Source organism: Salvelinus fontinalis, chromosome 28 (genome assembly GCF_029448725.1).
Source record: "Salvelinus fontinalis isolate EN_2023a chromosome 28, ASM2944872v1, whole genome shotgun sequence".
In the NCBI taxonomy this organism is placed as follows: domain Eukaryota; kingdom Metazoa; phylum Chordata; class Actinopteri; order Salmoniformes; family Salmonidae; genus Salvelinus; species Salvelinus fontinalis.
In genome coordinates, this window is record NC_074692.1 from 22784927 (window position 1) to 22802946 (window position 18020).

The window sequence follows — 18020 nt, forward strand, 5'->3', positions numbered from 1 at the left end:
ATAAACATAAAAGATTAAGATGTGCAAAAGAACACAGACACTGGACAGAGGAATCTCTGTCTGGAAGGCCAGCATCCCGGAGTTGCCTCTTCACTGTTGACGTTGAGACTGGTGTCTTGTGGGTACAATTTAATGAAGCTGCCAGTTGAGGACTTGTGAGGCGTCTGTTTCTCAAACTAGACACTAATGTACTTGTCCTCTTGCTCAGTTGTGCACCGGGGCCTCCCACTCCTCTTTCTATTCTGGTTAGAGCCAGTTTGCGCTGTTCTGTGAAGGGAGTAGTACACACTGTTGTACGAGATCTTCTGTTTCTTGGCAATTTCTCGCATGGAATAGCCTTCATTTCTGAGAACAAGAATAGACTGCCGAGTTTCAGAAGAAACCTCTTTGTTCCTAGCCCTTTTGAGCCTGTAATCGAACCCACAAATGCTGATGCTCCAGATACTCAACTAGTCTAAAGAAGACCAGTTTTATTGCTTCTTTAATCAGAACAGTAGTTTTCAGCTGTGCTAACATAATTGAAAAAGGGTTTTCTAATGATCAATTAGCCTTTTAAAATGATTAACTTTGATTAGCTAACACAACGTGCCATTGGAACACAGGAGTGATGGTTGCTGATAATGGTCCTCTATAAGCCTATGTAGATATTCCATTAAAAATCTGCCGTTTCCAGCTACAATAGTCATTTACAACATTAACAATGTCTACACTGTATTTCTGATCAATTAGATGTTATTTTAAAAATTGACAATTTTTTGGGCTTATCTTTCACAAACAAGGACATTTCTAAGTGACCCCAAACTCTTGAACGGTAATGTACGTGCACACACAGACAAAACCGGTCTTACCATGGTGACGATGTAGAAGGTCATGAAGTAGAGGCGGCTCCAGTGAGTGGTCATGGATGTCACTCCTTCCTGTGGGGTAGGGGACAGCAGCTGTCAATCAACCTCAGCAACCAATCACAACAATGGACAAGCTTGACAGTCAGGCAGCAGCAGAGGTTTAATCAGATAGGCAGTATTTATTGTGAGGATGAACAGAGTATTACCATGGTGATGTACCAGTTGTTTACCACAGTCAGCTCAAACAGAGTCACTGCAGAGAGGAGAGGGAGAGATCCTGAATTCCAAATCAATCCCTAGCACTTTATTACACTGAACAAAAATATAAAACACAATAGGTAAAGTGTTGGTCCCATGTATCATGAACTGAATTTTTTATGTTTTTATTCCAAACGCACAAAAAGCTTCATTAGCTCAGATGTTGTGCACACATTTGTTTACATTCCTGTTAGTGAGCATTTCTCCTTTGCCAATATAATCCATCCACCTGACAGGTGTGGCATATCAAGAAGCTGATTAAACAGCATGATCATTACACAGGTGCACCTTGTTCTGGGGACAATAAAAGGACTCTCTAAAATGTGCAGTTCGTCACACAACACAATGCCACGGATGTCTCAAGTTTTGAGGGAGCGTGCAATTGTCATGCTGACTGCAGGAAAGTTCACCAGAGTTGTTGCCAGAGAAATTAGTGTTATTTCTCTACAAACTTCGTATTAGAGAATTTGGCAGTATGTCCAACCGGCCTCCCATCCGCAGACCACATGTAACCACTACAGCCCAGGACCTCTACATCCGGCTTCTTCAAATGCGGGATCGTCTTGACGGGAGAGGGGGGATCTGAGGAGTATCTCTGTCTGTAATAAAGCCCCTTTGTGGGGAAAAAAACATTCTGATTGGCTGGGCCTGGCTGCCAAGTGGGTGGGCCTAAGGCCTTCAAGGCCCACCTATGGCTGCACCCCTACCCAGTCATGTGAAATCCATAGATTAGGGCCTAATGAATTTATTTCAATTGGGTTTCCATATATGAACTGTAACGCAGTAAAATCTTTGAAATTGTTGCATGTTGTGTTTATATTTTTGTTCAGTATATATAACAGGGAACTGCCTAGTATCGACTACTGTGTGTGCATGTGTTTACCAAAGCTGCTGAGGATATTGTTGAAGTTGTTGAGATAGTAGTAGCCCTCGTCCAGCACCGTCCGGTTGCCTATGGTTACATTGATCTGCCTGTAGGAATCTGCTACTGTACTGGTACTGATAGGGGGGTATGAGAGAGAGACATAGAGTAGAGGAATAGAGTAGAGAGAGAGAAAAATAGATAGGAGTAGAGAAGAGAGAAATAGAGTAGAGAGAGAGAGAAATAGAGTAGAGAGAGAAAAATAGAGTAGAGAGAGAAAAATAGAGTAGAGAGAGAAAAATAGAGTAGAGAGAGAAAAATAGAGTAGAGAGAGAGAGAGAGAAATAGAGTAGAGAGAGAGAAATAGAGTAGAGAGAGAAAAATAGAGTAGAGAGAGAAAAATAGAGTAGAGAGAGAAAAATAGAGTAGAGAGAAAAATAGAGTAGAGAGAAAAATAGAGTAGAGAGAAAAATAGAGTAGGGAGAAAAATAGAGTAGAGAGAGAGAGAGAGAAATAGAGTAGAGAGAGAAAAATAGAGTAGAGAGAGAAAAATAGAGTAGAGAGAAAAATAGAGTAGAGAGAAAAATAGAGTAGAGAGAGAAAAATAGAGTAGAGAGAGAAAAATAGAGTAGAGAGAGAAAAATAGAGTAGAGAGAAAAATAGAGTAGGGAGAAAAATAGAGTAGAGAGAGAGAGAGAGAAATAGAGTAGAGAGAGAGAAATAGAGTAGAGAGAGAAATAGAGTAGAGAGAGAGAAATAGAGTAGAGAGAGAGAAATAGAGTAGAGAGAGAGAGAGAAATAGAGTAGAGAGAAGTAGAGTAGAGAGAAATGAGAGAGAAGTAGAGTAGAGAGAAATAGAGTAGAGAGAGAGAAAAATAGAATAGAGAGAGAGAAATAGAGTAGAGAGAGAGAGAGAAATAGAGAAAGAGAGAGGTAGAGAGAGAGCAATAGATTAGAGTTAGAGAGAAATAGAGTAGAGAGAAAGAGTAATAGAGTAGAGAGAGAAAGAGAAATAGAGTAGAGAGAGAAATAGATGAGAGTTAGAGAGAAATAGAGTAGAGAGAAATAGAGTAGAGAGAGAAATAGAGTAGAGAGAGAAATAGAGTAGAGAGAGAGAGAAGAGAGAGAAATAGAGTAGAGAGAAAGAGTAGAGAGAGAAGAGAGAGAAATAGAGTAGAGAGAGAGAGAAATAGAGTAGAGAGAGAGAAATAGAGTAGAGAGAGAGAAGAGAGAGAAATAGAGTAGAGAGAAATAGAGTAGAGAGAGTAGAGAGAGAAATAGAGTAGAGAGAGAAATAGAGTAGAGAGAGTAGAGAGTTAGAAAGAGAAATACCATAACTGAAACCCATGTAAACCAAGAGAGCCATCTTGTAGTCATATTACTAGAGCTCCAATATCCTTTGTAGAATTGATAGTTTATGGTAGGCTCTGCTTGGAACAGCGTGTCAGGGTAGACTGACAGGTCGGTGTGTGGAGAGTGTGACTCACTTGCAGCAGTTAGGGTAAACTACATCAGCGAAGAACTCCATCCCCACGATGGCAAAGGAGTAGTAGAAGATGATCAGTGTCAGCCCCAGACTGAGAACACACAAAGGTTCTTATTAAAAGGCTCATACCTGCCTTGTATGTAAATATAGTGGGTTATGGTTCAGAGGTCAGGAAGTAAAGGCGTTACACCTTGCCATCCTTGGGAAGAGTTCAAACATGGTGTCCAACACGTTGCGATACCTCTGCTTTATCTTAAACAACCTGAGAGAGAAAACACACACACACACTTACGTGATGATCAATACAATATTTATCAAATCTACATATAACATGTACCTAACAAAATACCCCTGAAAACATATATGTGTGTTGTCATAGTAATCCACCTGAGTAGCTGCAGCGGTCTGAGCACCACAATGAAGTAGAAGGGCTCCATGTCGAAGGCCAGAGCAATCAAGCCCAGAAAGGCAAACACCGTCACAGAGAAGTCAAACCTGGTGAGGCGAACACAGAGACACTGATGGCTACTAGGCTACTAGATAATCACAGTGGACATGCTAATGGTTGAGGGTAAGGTGTTAGGGTTTAATGGTCGGTACTCACAGGTTCCAGCCAGAGCTGAAGTAGGCCAACGGCCCCAAGCCTGTTATCTTCAACAACACCTCCACCCCATAGACTAGAGATTGAGAAAGAGAGAGAGGGGGGAGTACAAATGTGTGTTCTCACTAGTGACAAAGAGGAGGTGGCTCTGTGTGTGTGTGTGTGTGTGTGTGTGTGAGAGAGAGTGTTCTTACTCGTGAGGAAGACGATGTAGCTCCAGGGAACCATTCTGGACCAGGAGAATCCACCTGCAGGGGGAGGGGCCAGGACAGAGATCAGTAACAACTTTACAGATTAAGTCTAGTCCTGAACTAAAAAGCATTCTCAAAAGAGAATCTGCATTAAATGTACTTTATAGTTTGGGAATAGGATTAGTTACTATTCAACATGTAGGTCTCTACCAAGACTCTTACTATTCAACATGTAGGTCTCTACCAAGACTCTTACTATTCAACATGTAGGTCTCTACTAAGACTCTTACTATTCAACATGTAGGTCTCTACTAAGACTCGTACTGTTCAACATGTAGGTCTCTACTAAGACTCTTACTATTCAACATGTAGGTCTCTACTAAGATCCACACTCCGTTAACGGCCACCACCACATCTAGAGAGAGAGAGGAGAGTTAGGCTGTCCTAGAGTAAGATTTGTCCAAGGATGACAACACAGATAATAGTACTATAAACTACTAATAATGGATGTCCACTTACACATGGTATACTGGAAGGCTTTAGACTTGACCAGCAGATTGATGCCTGTTAGAAACATAAACAGAAGGAGGTCAGTCAGTCATAGTCACCCCAGATAAGAGGAACATAGCATTAGATGGATGGATGGAAGATATAAGGGAAAAATAAGAATCACCTTTGAAGATAAGAAAAGTAGTGTGTGGAAGATCATCAAACCAGTGTTCCCCGCTCCGCCGTGCCTACAGAGTACAATAACACACACAGACGCCACAGAGAGGTGTGTATACAGGTACAGGTATCCACACAGAGAAATGGGATAATTGTGTGTGTGTGTTATGACTCTCTCCTGGGTGAGGATCAAAGGTTCCAGATCAGCTTGGCAAATGGCTGACAGATAGCCAGGGGCGGGAGAGGTGCCGGTTTTGAAACCTTAACACCCGGTCATAAATTGTATGCCGCAAAAGGGTCTTTCCTGCCCTGCAGTATTGGGAAAAGAATGTGCTTTGTGTAAAGAGACTTTGGCCGCCAAAACCTTTTTGTCCAGAAAGTGAAAATGGGAACAATATTTATAAGATAGGAATGTTAAGAATGGTTAGTGGGGATCTAAAGAATAATCATGTCATAATGTTAATTATTTTGCGATGTCATTAAGGATGGTATAACAAAATAACTGTAACTCGGAAAGGGTACGCATTGTATTTGTGAAGTTTACATCTAAATGTATAAAATATATGATTAAGTATGAGAGTATTTTGGTTAACTTCTTATGGCTGGGGGGCAGTATTGAGTAGCTTGGATGAATAAGTTGCCCAGAGTAAACTGCCTGCTACTCAGGCCCAGAAGCTAAGATATGCATATTATTAGTGTATTTGGATAGAAAACACTCAGAAGTTTCTAAAACTGTTTGAATGATGGCAGTGAGTATAACAGAGCTCATATGGCAGGCAAAAACCTGAGAAAAAATCCAACCAGGAAGTGGGAAATCTGAGGTTTGTAGGTTAAAGTCTTTGCCTATCCAATGTACAGTGTAATTTGCACTTCCTAAGGCTTCCACTAGATGTCAACAGTCTTTAGAATCTCATTTCAGGCTTCTACTGTGAAGGGGGAGAGAATAAGAGCTGTTTGAGTCAGGTGTCTGGCAGAATGCCATGAGCTCAGTCAGGCGTGCGCCCGTGAGTTAGCTGCGTTCCTTTTCCTTTCTAAAGACAAAGGAATTGTCCGGTTGGAATATTATTGAAGATTTATGATAAAACCTCCTAAAGATTGATTCTATACATCGTTTGACATGTTTCTACGAACTGTAATATAACTTTTTGGACTTTGTCTGGACTAAGTACCTGCGCCTCATGAATTTGGATTTGTGAACTAAACGCGCGAACAAAAAGGAGGTATTTGGACATAAATTATGGACTTTATCGAACAAAACAAACATATTGTGGAACTGGGAGTACATTCTGATGAAGATCAAAGGTACAGTGGGGCAAAAAAGTATTTAGTCAGCCACCAATTGTGCAAGTTCTCCCACTTAAAAAGATGAGAGAGGCCTGTAATTTTCATCATAGGTACACTTCAACTATGACAGACAAAATGAGAAGAGAAAAAAATCCAGAAAATCACTTTGTAGGATTTTTAATGAATTTATTTGCAAATTATGGTGGGAAATAAGTATTTGGTCACCTACAAACAAGCAAGATTTCTGTCTCTCACAGACCTGTAACTTCTTCTTTAAGAGGCTCCTCTGTCCTCCACTCGTTACCTGTATTAATGGCACCTGTTTGAACTTGTTATCAGTATAAAAGACACCTGTCCACAACCTCAAACAGTCACACTCCAAACTCCACTATGGCCAAGACCAAAGAGCTGTGCCCCCAGGAATCACAGCTGGAATTGAGTTTGTCCTCTTGATGGCTTCTTTCACAGAATCTGTTATGTGGGCCCTCATGCTGTCCAACACGAGCAATGCCTTGTTCTTGTGAAAGAATCCTCCCGGTCGCTTGCCGTAACACTCCGTATGCCATTCATGCATTAGGCCTTCCGTCATCCATCCTTTCTTGTTGACTTTCACAACAATTCCTCTCGGGAATTTTTCTTTTGGCATCGTCATGCGTTTGAAAATCAACACCGGTGGAAGCTTTTCTCCCGATGCCGTGCAGCTCAGAACACAGGTGAAGTGCGTTTTTTCATGCCCAGTTGTTTTCAGCGTGACTGATGATTCGCCTTTCCTGTTGACAGTCCGAGTGAGAGGCAGGTCAAACGTCAGAGGAACTTCATCCATATTTATGATGTCGTGCGGGCCGATGGAATGCTCCGCTATCTTTGCATCAGTGAATTTGCGGAAGTTTGAAACTTTTTCCTCGTAGTCGGGAGGGAGCTGCTGACACAGACTCGTCCGTACCCTGATGGACAGGCCTTTACGTCTCATAAATCTTAGACACCACGATGGTCCACCTCTAAAATCCTCAAACTTCATTGCGGTGGCGATTGTTTTGGCTTTCAGTCGGATCTGCACAGTTGAAACACCTCGGCCGTCTGCTCTCTGTGTGTAGACCCAGTCTTCAAGCTCATTTTCTAGTTCGGGCCATCTGCTTTTCTTCCATCTGAAAGCTTTTGTTGTCTTTTTGCACTGAGTCAGTTCCTCACGCTGCTGTTTCCAACGTCTTATCATCGACTCATTAAGGCCAAGCTCCCGTGCAGCAGCTCTATTTCCTTTTCCAACAGCCAGATCGATCGCCTTCAACTTGAAAGCTGCATCATATGCATTTCTCCGTGTCTATGCTATGATGATGGTGACAAAATGACTACCGTAATCAGAATGATGGGAAGTTTGAGCGCGCTCGATTTGCCCAGTTTTTTGGCGGCATGAATCTTGTGAAAGCGGGAAAAATCCATAAATTAGCCGCGTCATTGTATAAGCCGCGAGGTTCAAAGTGTGGGAAAAAGTAGCGGCTTATAGTCCGGAAATTACGGTACGCGTAAATATATACATTGCATTTCTTATCCGAATGAGCGGTGGTTCATGTGCTAAGTATTACTATTCCTTTGAGCATAGGTTCCAAATGTATCCAAGTGTTGTCTCTCTGTCTCTCCCTCTTTACCTACCCCTCCCTCTCCATATGTGTAACAAGCCATCATATCTTGTCAGTCCACTAGGGACTTTTATCTCATGTAAGTGTGTATGTGTATTCTGTGTTATTATTTATTTAGTAAATAAATGATTATTCAGTTCTACACCAATTGATTTAATCAGAAAATGTTGGAGTTCTTGCGGATTCAAGAGGTCTACGACGTTCAGAATGAGACTGATATGAGGTAATGATTAATAAGTGACTGTTATTGATGTAAGAGATATCTATATATCTTTCAAGTTTAATTCGGGAGATGGTAACTCTTCCCATGGTGCCCCAAATTTCGAATGAGTTCATTGTTACATTATTACATTTAATTGAGTAACATTTAAACAGTTAGTTGATAAGATAAATAACAGTCATCAGATTAATAGTAACCACGTCACAACAGTATGTTAGGCTTACCTTCCATTTGAGACCGATGACTTCATAGAACTTATAAAAGTCATCCAGGCTGCAACAGAACACCACAAAGACTTCTTTAAAACAACAACACTTACAGTATGTGGGTGTTTGCTTGTGATGGCTGCATGAGTGTATGTGTGTTACCTGAGCATGGGTGCTCCTGCAGTGTTGAGGGCCTTGTATGTGAGGAAGCGGTCTCTGGATGACATACGAGGTCTGTAGAAACGCATCAGACCATCGAACTGCTTCAGAGACACACCCATTGGCCTCTGGGGAGACAACACACACACGAAATACAACAGTTATACATAAGTTACAACAGCTTACAGACACTTTAGGTGGGGGCTAAACGTGTGTGTGTGTGTGTGTGTGTGTGTGTGTGTGTGTGTACCTGTCTGCTGACCAGAAGTTGGAAGGCATGGTCGATAGCGGAGCGTTTGTGAAGCAGCAGAGATTTAAACTTCATCTTCTCAACACCGTTAAACGTATCGAACACCACCGCCAGGAGCTGCAACACACAGTGTTATACCATGGCCATAGAGTGCACAGGGGGGAAACAACATATTGTGTCTGTGTGTGTGTATACCAAGTTCATGATGAAGTAAAGTTCTATGGAGAGGTAGACGATGAAGAAGACACAGGACCAGCGATTGCGAGAGTACGCTGGCATCATCACATCTGGGAAGCTAGAGGAAACAGGACACACCAGAAGTCTCATAAGGCTCTATATTGTCTTGAGAGAGCAATACAACCTCATCAGTCACTATGCTGTCTTGAGAGAGCAATACAACCTCATCAGTCACTATGCTGTCTTGAGAGAGTAATACAACCTCATCAGTCACTATGCTGTCTTGAGAGAGCAATACAACCTCATCAATCACTATGCTGTCTTGAGAGAGCAATACAACCTCATCAGTCACTATGCTGTCTTGAGAGAGTAATACAACCTCATCAGTCACTATGCTGTCTTGAGAGAGTAATACAACCTCATCAGGCACTATGCTGTCTTGAGAGAGTAATACAACCTCATCAGGCACTATGCTGTCTTGAGAGAGCAATACAACCTCATCAGTCACTATGCTGTCTTGAGAGAGCAATACAACCTCATCAGTCACTATGCTGTCTTGAGAGAGCAATACAACCTCATCAGTCACTATGCTGTCTTGAGAGAGTAATACAACCTCATCAGTCACTATGCTGTCTTGAGAGAGTAACACAATCCCAACAGGCACAATACTTAGAGTGTAATACAATCTCAACAGGCACCATTCTGTCTTGAGAAAGTAATACCATGGAGTTTTCAAACCCAGAGGCGCAACATCGCGATACTTCCGTGAAACACGTTGTGAAGCAGGCTCGACAGACGAGACCGGGATTTGGCAAGTTAATGGGAGAAGTGAAAAAAAGTGTCCTTGTTAATTTTATCTAATTCTAAAAGGCAAAACAGATTTGAGACAATGTTTTAAGTAGCTGAACCTGTCATTACTACAACCTTGTGAAAGTGACTAACTGAAACGTTTTTATTTTTGTCAAAAACAACTTTATATTGAAGGAGTGCCTTTCATTTAACGGCCTGCAAATGTGCAGTTCGACGCGGCACGACCGTAAGACCCACTGACTTGTTTCTGTGCATGAGCTAAGCTAGCTAATGTCACCATGACATTCCCTACAAGTCTGATTGGGGATTTCTATTGGAGAAGCAGTTTCTGCATTTATTCACAGTGTATTGTTTTTGGTAATACAGTATCATCAGGCCATTGTTAGTAGCAGTGGGGGGGCATTGTATTCCAAAATGAATAACAATTTGAATTAGACAGTACACTACCTGCCCTACCCAATAGACTACTCTCTCCCTTTTCTGACAACTGGAGCTGCAGTCCAGTGTATTTATATTTGGTTGGGGGCCCAGATAGCATGTGAACATGTCATAAACCATAGCAAAATGGAAATTAGCTGGAAATTAAACGTTCTCTCAGCCTCATGGTAGAATAACATGAAATTAGCTTTAAAATTGCAAAACTGTGATACGCCACTGGTACTTGACACCGATATTTGACTAGCGGAGGGTGAGGCTTGAGGAGGGGTGAGACTTGAGTAAGTGAGGGGTGAGATCTGAGGATGACGGAGTTCCTAATATGGCGCGCTTCTCTCCGACTGAAGGCGGTGCACTCTGAAGTGATTCAAGTGACCTGTGTTTCGAGCCGCAGGTCTCTCCAGTGACTAGCGTGCTGTTTGCAGGACGGTGACCTGTGTTTCGCACGCAGGCAGGTTTAGCTGCCACAGTGGCCAAAAGCAAACAGCTAAATAACCTTTAGAATGATGTTGTACCCAGACATATCTATTTACTGAGGAAAAGCAAATGCGCATAACAAACCTTTACTGAAAGTTTCTTTGGTAGAAATACTATGATGTTAAACTGTTCTTTTTTGCAGTGGTGGCAATTGTTTTGCCGTGGCGCAGCGCCACAGCTAAATGAATGCAGCAGAAACACTGCATCAGGCAATATACTGTCTTTAGAGAGTAATACAATCAAAACAGTCACAGAGTATGAAACATCAGACTATTATACAGACTGATGTGTAAAGCAGGAGTTGGTGTGTGTGTGTGTGTGTGGTATCAGAGCCTTACTTTGCGGTGGTCACGAGCACAAAAAGACTCACGATGCTGTTCTCCAGAGTGTTGAAGTACTGATGAGAAAGAACACCAGACAAAACGGTATGAGACCAGTATAAGATAGACCACTCCAGTTAGCACAAGACTAGCAGTCCTCTACAGAGGCACAACATACAGCAAATGTCATTTTCACTCACTGGATCAGAAGTATTAGGGGAGAACAGACAGAAGCCTGTAGAGAGAGAACAGAGCCATACTCACACAGGCACAATAGAACAGAATGGATTATATTCATTTTGAGGTTGTTTATATAAATAATTTAATTTCCACTGTTCAATTGTGCACTGTTTTTGGAGACTCATCAAGGATTTTCATCTAGGATCAATGTCGTTATCAACCTTGAAGAACATACAAAATGGTGTGTGTGTGTGTCTCACCCAGGATGGCAAATATGACCATAAAGAAGAGCAGCAGCAGCAGGATGTCTATAAAAGGGGGAAGGGACTGGAAAATTTGACGCAGGTTTCTGATTGGACAAGAGGATGACAACACACAACAGTTATTCACGCTTTGCAAACAACATTTCTCAGTGACTTAGTAAAAAGAAATGTGTGTGTATACCTTCGCACGGCACCACAGTATCTGCAATCCACCAGGAATATGGGTCTGAGAGCTCTGGTCACACGCAGGTGCGACGTCTGCCGGATCAGAACCACTATGGCCTCCACAAACTGGAGCAGCAACACACACGTCTACACACAGAACAGACCAGGTATCAGACATATAAAATGGTGAAACTACAAAAAAAAATTAAACCAACTGACAGGCGAGAGTTTGTCACTCTTGTGAGTAAAAAAAGGTCACAAGGGGTCCCTCAGGGCACTGCTCTGGGACCATTCTTATTTGTAATCTATACGATAGGGATGTTCCAATTTTTGGGACTGGAGTTTCACTTCTATGCAGATAGGCATTTACCTTCACCATGGTCCTCTTGTGTCTGATGAATGTGTGGAAGCCGAGCCAGCGCAGCTTCATACAGAGTTCAAACGCCACCATAACCAGAGCCAGTAACTCCAGAGTGGCATGGACCTACAGAAACAAAATACAACCTTTAACCTCTAACCCAGCAGCTCCAGAGTGATGTAGACCTGTGTCAGTGTGTGTCAGTGGTAGTATGTGTGTACGCACGTAAACATCCAAGCGTAGTGATGGTACAGCGGGAGCCTCACAGAGTGACAGGACCATCAGTAGGAGTCCTGTTAGCAGCTCCATCATGTAGAACAGGTGGTTGTGAGCAAATAGGTACGCTGCCAGCGCCTTGGGGTTCCGAGGGTGTGTAAAGAACTTATCATTGTTCTCTCCTTCCTATTGACCACACACACACAAATGTACATCTGAATTTTGTTTGATAACATAAGTGTGAAAATATGATATATTTGTTCTACAGCTCTCTACCATTCACCTGAGCTATACCTGTAGCTACTAAAAAAAGGTACAACGTTTAGCACTTAAACTCACATGATCTATCTGTCACATGATGCTGATTAGTCCCTCCATAGCTAGGCTTTCTTACAGTCAGCCACCTGCCCTACACTGCCTCTAAGGTAGTTAGAGGCAGTGTAGGGCAGAGTTACACCTGTTTTTAGGCCTACATTTTTTGCAATAAATACAAAATATAAATATTTTTTGTTGTTGGGTGGCTTGCCTGTTTTGCATGTTATTTTGGCATTAATACGTGTCACATATCAGTTTGCAAACAATGTAAAAAATAACATAATAAATGTCATTGAGTTAATAAAGCCACATACAAACATGGTCTCTTTTTTTGTTTTCTTCAATAAAGGCAGCTCTAAAATGCAGGTGTTGTTAACTCGGAACTGCGAAGTCTTGAACTCACTGAAGTCAAGTTAACTGGGAAGTCGGGAATAAACGAGCTCATCCAACTCTGAATTGTAAATCCGGCCTCTTTCTAGAGCTACGACCTGAAGATCAATGATGTCATCATGATTCGACCCTGTTTTTTTTCAAGTTCCCAGTTTTTTGGGGGGCTTGCCTGTTTTGCATGTTATTTTGGAATTAATACGTGTCACATATCATATATATATATATATATACACACACACACACACACAGTGGGGAGAACAAGTATTTGATACACTGCCGATTTTGCAGGCTTTCCTACTTACAAAGCATGTAGAGGTCTGTCATTTTTAATCATAGGTACACTTCAACTGTGAGAGACGGAATCTTAAACAAAAATCCAGAAAATCACATTGTATGATTAAGTAATTCATTTGCATTTTATTGCATGACATAAGTATTTGATCACCTACCAACCAGTAAGAATTCCGGCTCTCACAGACCTGTTAGTTTTTCTTTAAGAAGCCCTCATGTTCTCCACTCATTACCTGTATTAACTGCACCTGTTTGAACTCGTTACCTGTATAAAAGACACCTGTCCACACACTCAATCAAACAGACTCCAACCTCTCCACAATGGCCAAGACCAGAGAGCTGTGTAAGGACATCAGGGATAAAATTGTAGACCTGCACAAGGCTGGGATGGGCTACAGGACGATAGGCAAGCAGCTTGGTGAGAAGGCAACAACTGTTGGCGCAATTATTAGAAAATTGAAAAAGTTCAAGATGACGGTCAATCACCCTCGGTCTGGGGCTCCATGCAAGATCTCACATCGCGGGGCATCAATGATCATAAGGAAGGTGAGGGATCAGCCCAGAACTACACGGCAGGACCTGGTCAATGACCTGAAGAGAGTTGGGACCACAGTCTCAAAGAAAACCATTAGTAACACACTACGCCGTCATGGACTAAAATCCTGCAGCACACGCAAGGTCCCCCTGCTCAAGCCAGCGCATGTCCAGGCCCGTCTGAAGTTTGCCAATGACCATCTGGATGATCCAGAGGAGGAACGGGAGAAGGTCATGTGGTCTGATGAGACAAAAATAGTACTTTTTGGTCTAAACTCCACTCGCCGTGTTTGGAGGAAGAAGAAGGATGAGTACAACCCCAAGAACACCATCCCAACCGTGAAGCATGGAGGTGGAAACATCATTCTTTGGGGATGCTTTTCTGCAAAGGGGACAGGACGACTGCACCGTATTGAGGGGAGGATGGATGGGGCCATGTATCGCGAGATCTTGGCCAACAACCTCCTTCCCTCAGTAAGAGCATTGAAGATGGGTCGTGTCTGGGTCTTCCAGCATGACAACGACCCGAAACACACAGCCAGGTCAACTAAGGAGTGGCTCCGTAAGAAGCATCTCAAGGTCCTGGAGTGGCCTAGCCAGTCTCCAGACCTGAACCCAATAGAACATCTTTGGAGGGAGCTATAAGTCCGTATTGCCGAGCGACAGCCCCGAAACCTGAAGGATCTGGAGCAGGTCTGTATGGAGGAGTGGGCCAAAATCCCTGCTGCAGTGTGTGCAAACCTGGTCAAGAACTACAGGAAACGTATGATCTCTGTAATTGCAAACAAAGGTTTCTGTACCAAATATTAAGTTCTGGTAAGGTAAGCAGCTTGGTTTGGTTTGAAGAAATCAACTGTGGGAGCAATTATTAGGAAATGAAAGACATACAAGACCACTGATAATCTTCCTTGATTTGGGGCTCCACGCGAGATCTCACCCCGTGGGGTCAAAATGATCACAAGAACGGTGAGCAAAAATCCCACACGGGGGGACCTAGTGAATGACCTGCAGAGAGCTGGGACCAAAGTAACAAAGCCTACCATCAGTAACACACTACGCCGCCAGGGACTCAAATCCTGCAGTGCCAGACGTGTCCCCCTGCTTAAGCCAGTACATGTCCAGGCCCGTCTGAAGTTTGCTAGAGAGCATTTGGATGATCCAGAAGAAGATTGGGAGAATGTCATATGGTCAGATGAAACCAAAATATAATGTTTTGGTAAAAACTCAACTCGTCATGTTTGGAGGACAAAGAATGCTGAGTTGCATCCAAAGAACACCATACCTACTGTGAAGCATGGGGGTGGAAACATCATGCTTTGGGGGTGTTTTTCTGCAAAGGGACCAGGACGACTGATCCGTGTAAAGGAAAGAATGAATGGGGCCATGTATCGTGAGATTTTGAGTGAAAACCTCCTTCCATCAACAAGGGCATTGAAGATGAAACGTGGCTGGGTCTTTCAGCATGACAATGATCCCAAACACACTGCCCGGGCAATGAAGGAGTGGCTTCGTAAGAAGCATTTCAAGGTCCTGGAGTGGCCTAGCCAGTCTCCAGATCTCAACCCCATAGAAAATCTTTGGAGGGAGTTGAAAGTCCGTGTTGCCCAGCAACAGCCCCAAAACATTACTGCTCTAGAGGAGATCTGCATGGAGGAATGGGCCAAAATACCAGCAACAGTGTGTGAAAACCTTGTGAAGACTTACAGAAAACATTTGACCTCTGTCATTGCCAACAAAGGGTATATAACAAAGTATTGAGATAAACTTTTGTTATTGCCCAAATACTTATTTTCCACCATTTTTCTCATTTTGTCTGTCATAGTTGAAGTGTACCTATGATGAAAATTACAGGCCTCTCATCTTTTTAAGTGGGAGAACTTGCACAATTGGTGGCTGACTAAATACTTTTTTGCCCCACTGATATATATATATAAAATTGAGTTAAAATAAAATCATATATATATATAAAATCAAGCAGCATACAAACATGGTCTCTTTTTTATTTTCTTCAGTAAGGCAGCTCCAAAATGCAGGTGTTTCAGCCTAGCTCAGTGAAGCCAGCAGAAAATATGGAGCGTTGCGCCGTGATTGGCTCAGTGTTCTGTCAGTCATGGGAACACCACGTCACCGCCAAGTCTAATGGGAGAGCTGGAAAATTCTAGCCCCTCGGGTGCTGCCATAGAGTTACATTGCAATAGAGGAAAGCTGTATTGCATGTTCAATAATGTGCTGGTTCTCATACCACTGCTGCCATTTCATGGCATTTGAGAACATGTTTGAAACTCGCAAACTGAATCGAGAAATAAGCTAATCAACTGCGTCTGCAGCAGACGTGATACCCTCTGTGATGGCATTGAAACGCATTAAAACTTACAAAAGTACTCAAGGCTGTGAACAAACGATTCGGTGGTATTCTCTCAGCCTCTTTACTGTGTTGCCACCATGCTCGATGTTAGGTACAAGGACCGCTACTTCGATGCAGACAAGAAACAGGGTTTACGTGAAATGTTTCATACACAGCTGGACAAGATGGAAATTGACACAGTGACAGTGCGCACCGAGGACGAGGCCACGGACAGACAGAGCTGAAACTTCACTGCTTGACATGTATGATGAAATCCTGGTTGAATGAAACGACTGAACAAATGAACAACGAGACAGCACAGCGAGTAAGTGAAAGAAATAGGTTTTGGTTATGTTTTACTGGTAATGGGGACATACGGATAAGCCAAGAAAATAACTTGTTGGTCAATGTGGTGTGTGTGTAACCTTTATTTAACTAGGCAAGTCAGTTAAGAACAAATTCCTATTTACAATGACGACGTACCCCGGACGAACCCGGACGACACTGGGCCAATTGTTTGCCACCCTATGGGACTCCCAATCACGACCGGATGTGATACAGACTGGATTCGAACCAGGAACTGTAGTGACGCCTCTTGCACTGAGATACAGTGCCTTAGACCACTGCATCCACGTGTGTGTGTGTTAACTACACTGCTCAAAAAAATAAAGGGAACAGTTAAACAACACAATGTAACTCTAAGTCAATCACACTTCTGTGAAATAAAACTGTCCACTTAGGAAGCAACACTGATTGACAATAAATTTCACATGCTGTTGTGCAAATGGAATAGAAAAAAGGTGGAAATTATAGGCAATTAGTAAGACACCCCCAAAAAAGGAATGGTTCTGCAGGTGGTGACCACACACCACTTCTCAGTTCCTATGCTTCCTGGCTGATGTTTTGGTCACTTTTGAATGCTGGCGGTGCTTTCACTCTAGTGGTAGCATGAGACGGAGTCTACAACCCATACAAGTGGCTCAGGTAGTGCAGTTCATCCAGGATGGCACATCAATGCGAGCTGTGGCAAAAATGTTGTTGTGTCTGTCAGCGTAGTGTCCAGAGCATGGAGCCGCTACCAGGAGACAGGCCAGTACATCAGGAGACGTGGAGGAGGCCGTAGGAGGGCAACAACCCAGCAGCAGGACCGCTACCTCCGCCTTTGTGCAAGGAGGTGCACTGCCAGAGCCCTGCAAAATGACCTCCAGCAGGCCACAAATGTGCATGTGTCTGCTCAAACGGTCAGAAACAGACTCCATGAGGGTGGTATGAGGGCCCGACGTCCACAGGTGGGGGTTGTGCTTACAGCCCAACACCGTGCAGGACGTTTGGCATTTGCCAGAGAACACCAAGATTGGCAAATTCGCCACTGGCGCCCTGTGCTCTTCACAGATGAAAGCAGGTTCACACTGAGCACATGAGCACATGTGACAGACGTGACAGAGTCTGGAGACGCCGTGGAGAACGTTCTGCTGCCTGCAACATCCTCCAGCATGACCGGTTTGGCGGTGGGTCAGTCATGGTGTGGGGTGGCATTTCTTTGTGGGGCCGCACAGCCCTCCATGTGCTCGCCAGAGGTAGCCTGACTGCCATTAGGTACCGAGATGAGATCCTCAGACCCCTTGTGAGACCATATGCTGACACATGCACATTTGTGGCCTGCTGGAGGTCATTTTGCAGGGCTCTGGCAGTGCACCTCCTTGCACAAAGGCGGAGGTAGCGGTCCTGCTGCTGGGTTGTTGCCCTCCTACGGCCTCCTCCACGTCTCCTGATGTACTGGCCTGTCTCCTGGTAGCGCCTCCATGCTCTGGACACTACGCTGACAGACACAACAAACCTTTTTGCCACAGCTCGCATTGATGTGCCATCCTGGATGAACTGCACTATCTGAGCCACTTGTGTGGGTTGTAGACTCCGTCTCATGCTACCACTAGAGTGAAAGCACCGCCAGTATTCAAAAGTGACCAAAACATCAGCCAGGAAGCATAGGAACTGAGAAGTGGTGTGTGGTCACCACCTGCAGAACCATTCCTTTTTTGGGGGTGTCTTACTAATTGCCTATAATTTCCACCTTTTGTCTATT

General features: G+C 43.3%; 1 protein-coding gene across 5 annotated transcripts in view; it reads right to left on the bottom strand.

The window, feature by feature from the left end:
* The window catches only part of tpcn1 (two pore segment channel 1), a 35260-nt gene that overhangs the window by 3839 nt on the left and 13401 nt on the right, over positions 1 to 18020 (bottom strand). For 4 of the 5 annotated variants that reach the window (XM_055887129.1, XM_055887134.1, XM_055887130.1 and 1 more), the window contains exons 3-23: positions 12073 to 12249; positions 11860 to 11973; positions 11506 to 11636; positions 11322 to 11410; positions 11082 to 11116; positions 10900 to 10958; positions 8858 to 8957; positions 8663 to 8779; positions 8416 to 8540; positions 8272 to 8320; positions 4917 to 4980; positions 4763 to 4807; positions 4602 to 4658; positions 4247 to 4300; positions 4056 to 4128; positions 3839 to 3946; positions 3642 to 3713; positions 3453 to 3542; positions 1987 to 2102; positions 1052 to 1098; positions 849 to 917 (exon numbers count right to left, since the gene is read on the bottom strand). In XM_055887129.1, coding sequence (XP_055743104.1) covers positions 849 to 917; positions 1052 to 1098; positions 1987 to 2102; positions 3453 to 3542; positions 3642 to 3713; positions 3839 to 3946; positions 4056 to 4128; positions 4247 to 4300; positions 4602 to 4658; positions 4763 to 4807; positions 4917 to 4980; positions 8272 to 8320; positions 8416 to 8540; positions 8663 to 8779; positions 8858 to 8957; positions 10900 to 10958; positions 11082 to 11116; positions 11322 to 11410; positions 11506 to 11636; positions 11860 to 11973; positions 12073 to 12249 — 1791 coding nt within the window. Of the gene's footprint in view, positions 1 to 848; positions 918 to 1051; positions 1099 to 1128; positions 1717 to 1986; positions 2103 to 3452; positions 3543 to 3641; positions 3714 to 3838; positions 3947 to 4055; positions 4129 to 4246; positions 4301 to 4601; positions 4659 to 4762; positions 4808 to 4916; positions 4981 to 8271; positions 8321 to 8415; positions 8541 to 8662; positions 8780 to 8857; positions 8958 to 10899; positions 10959 to 11081; positions 11117 to 11321; positions 11411 to 11505; positions 11637 to 11859; positions 11974 to 12072; positions 12250 to 18020 lie in introns of those variants that run through there. The other variant, XM_055887132.1, reaches the window with a different exon arrangement.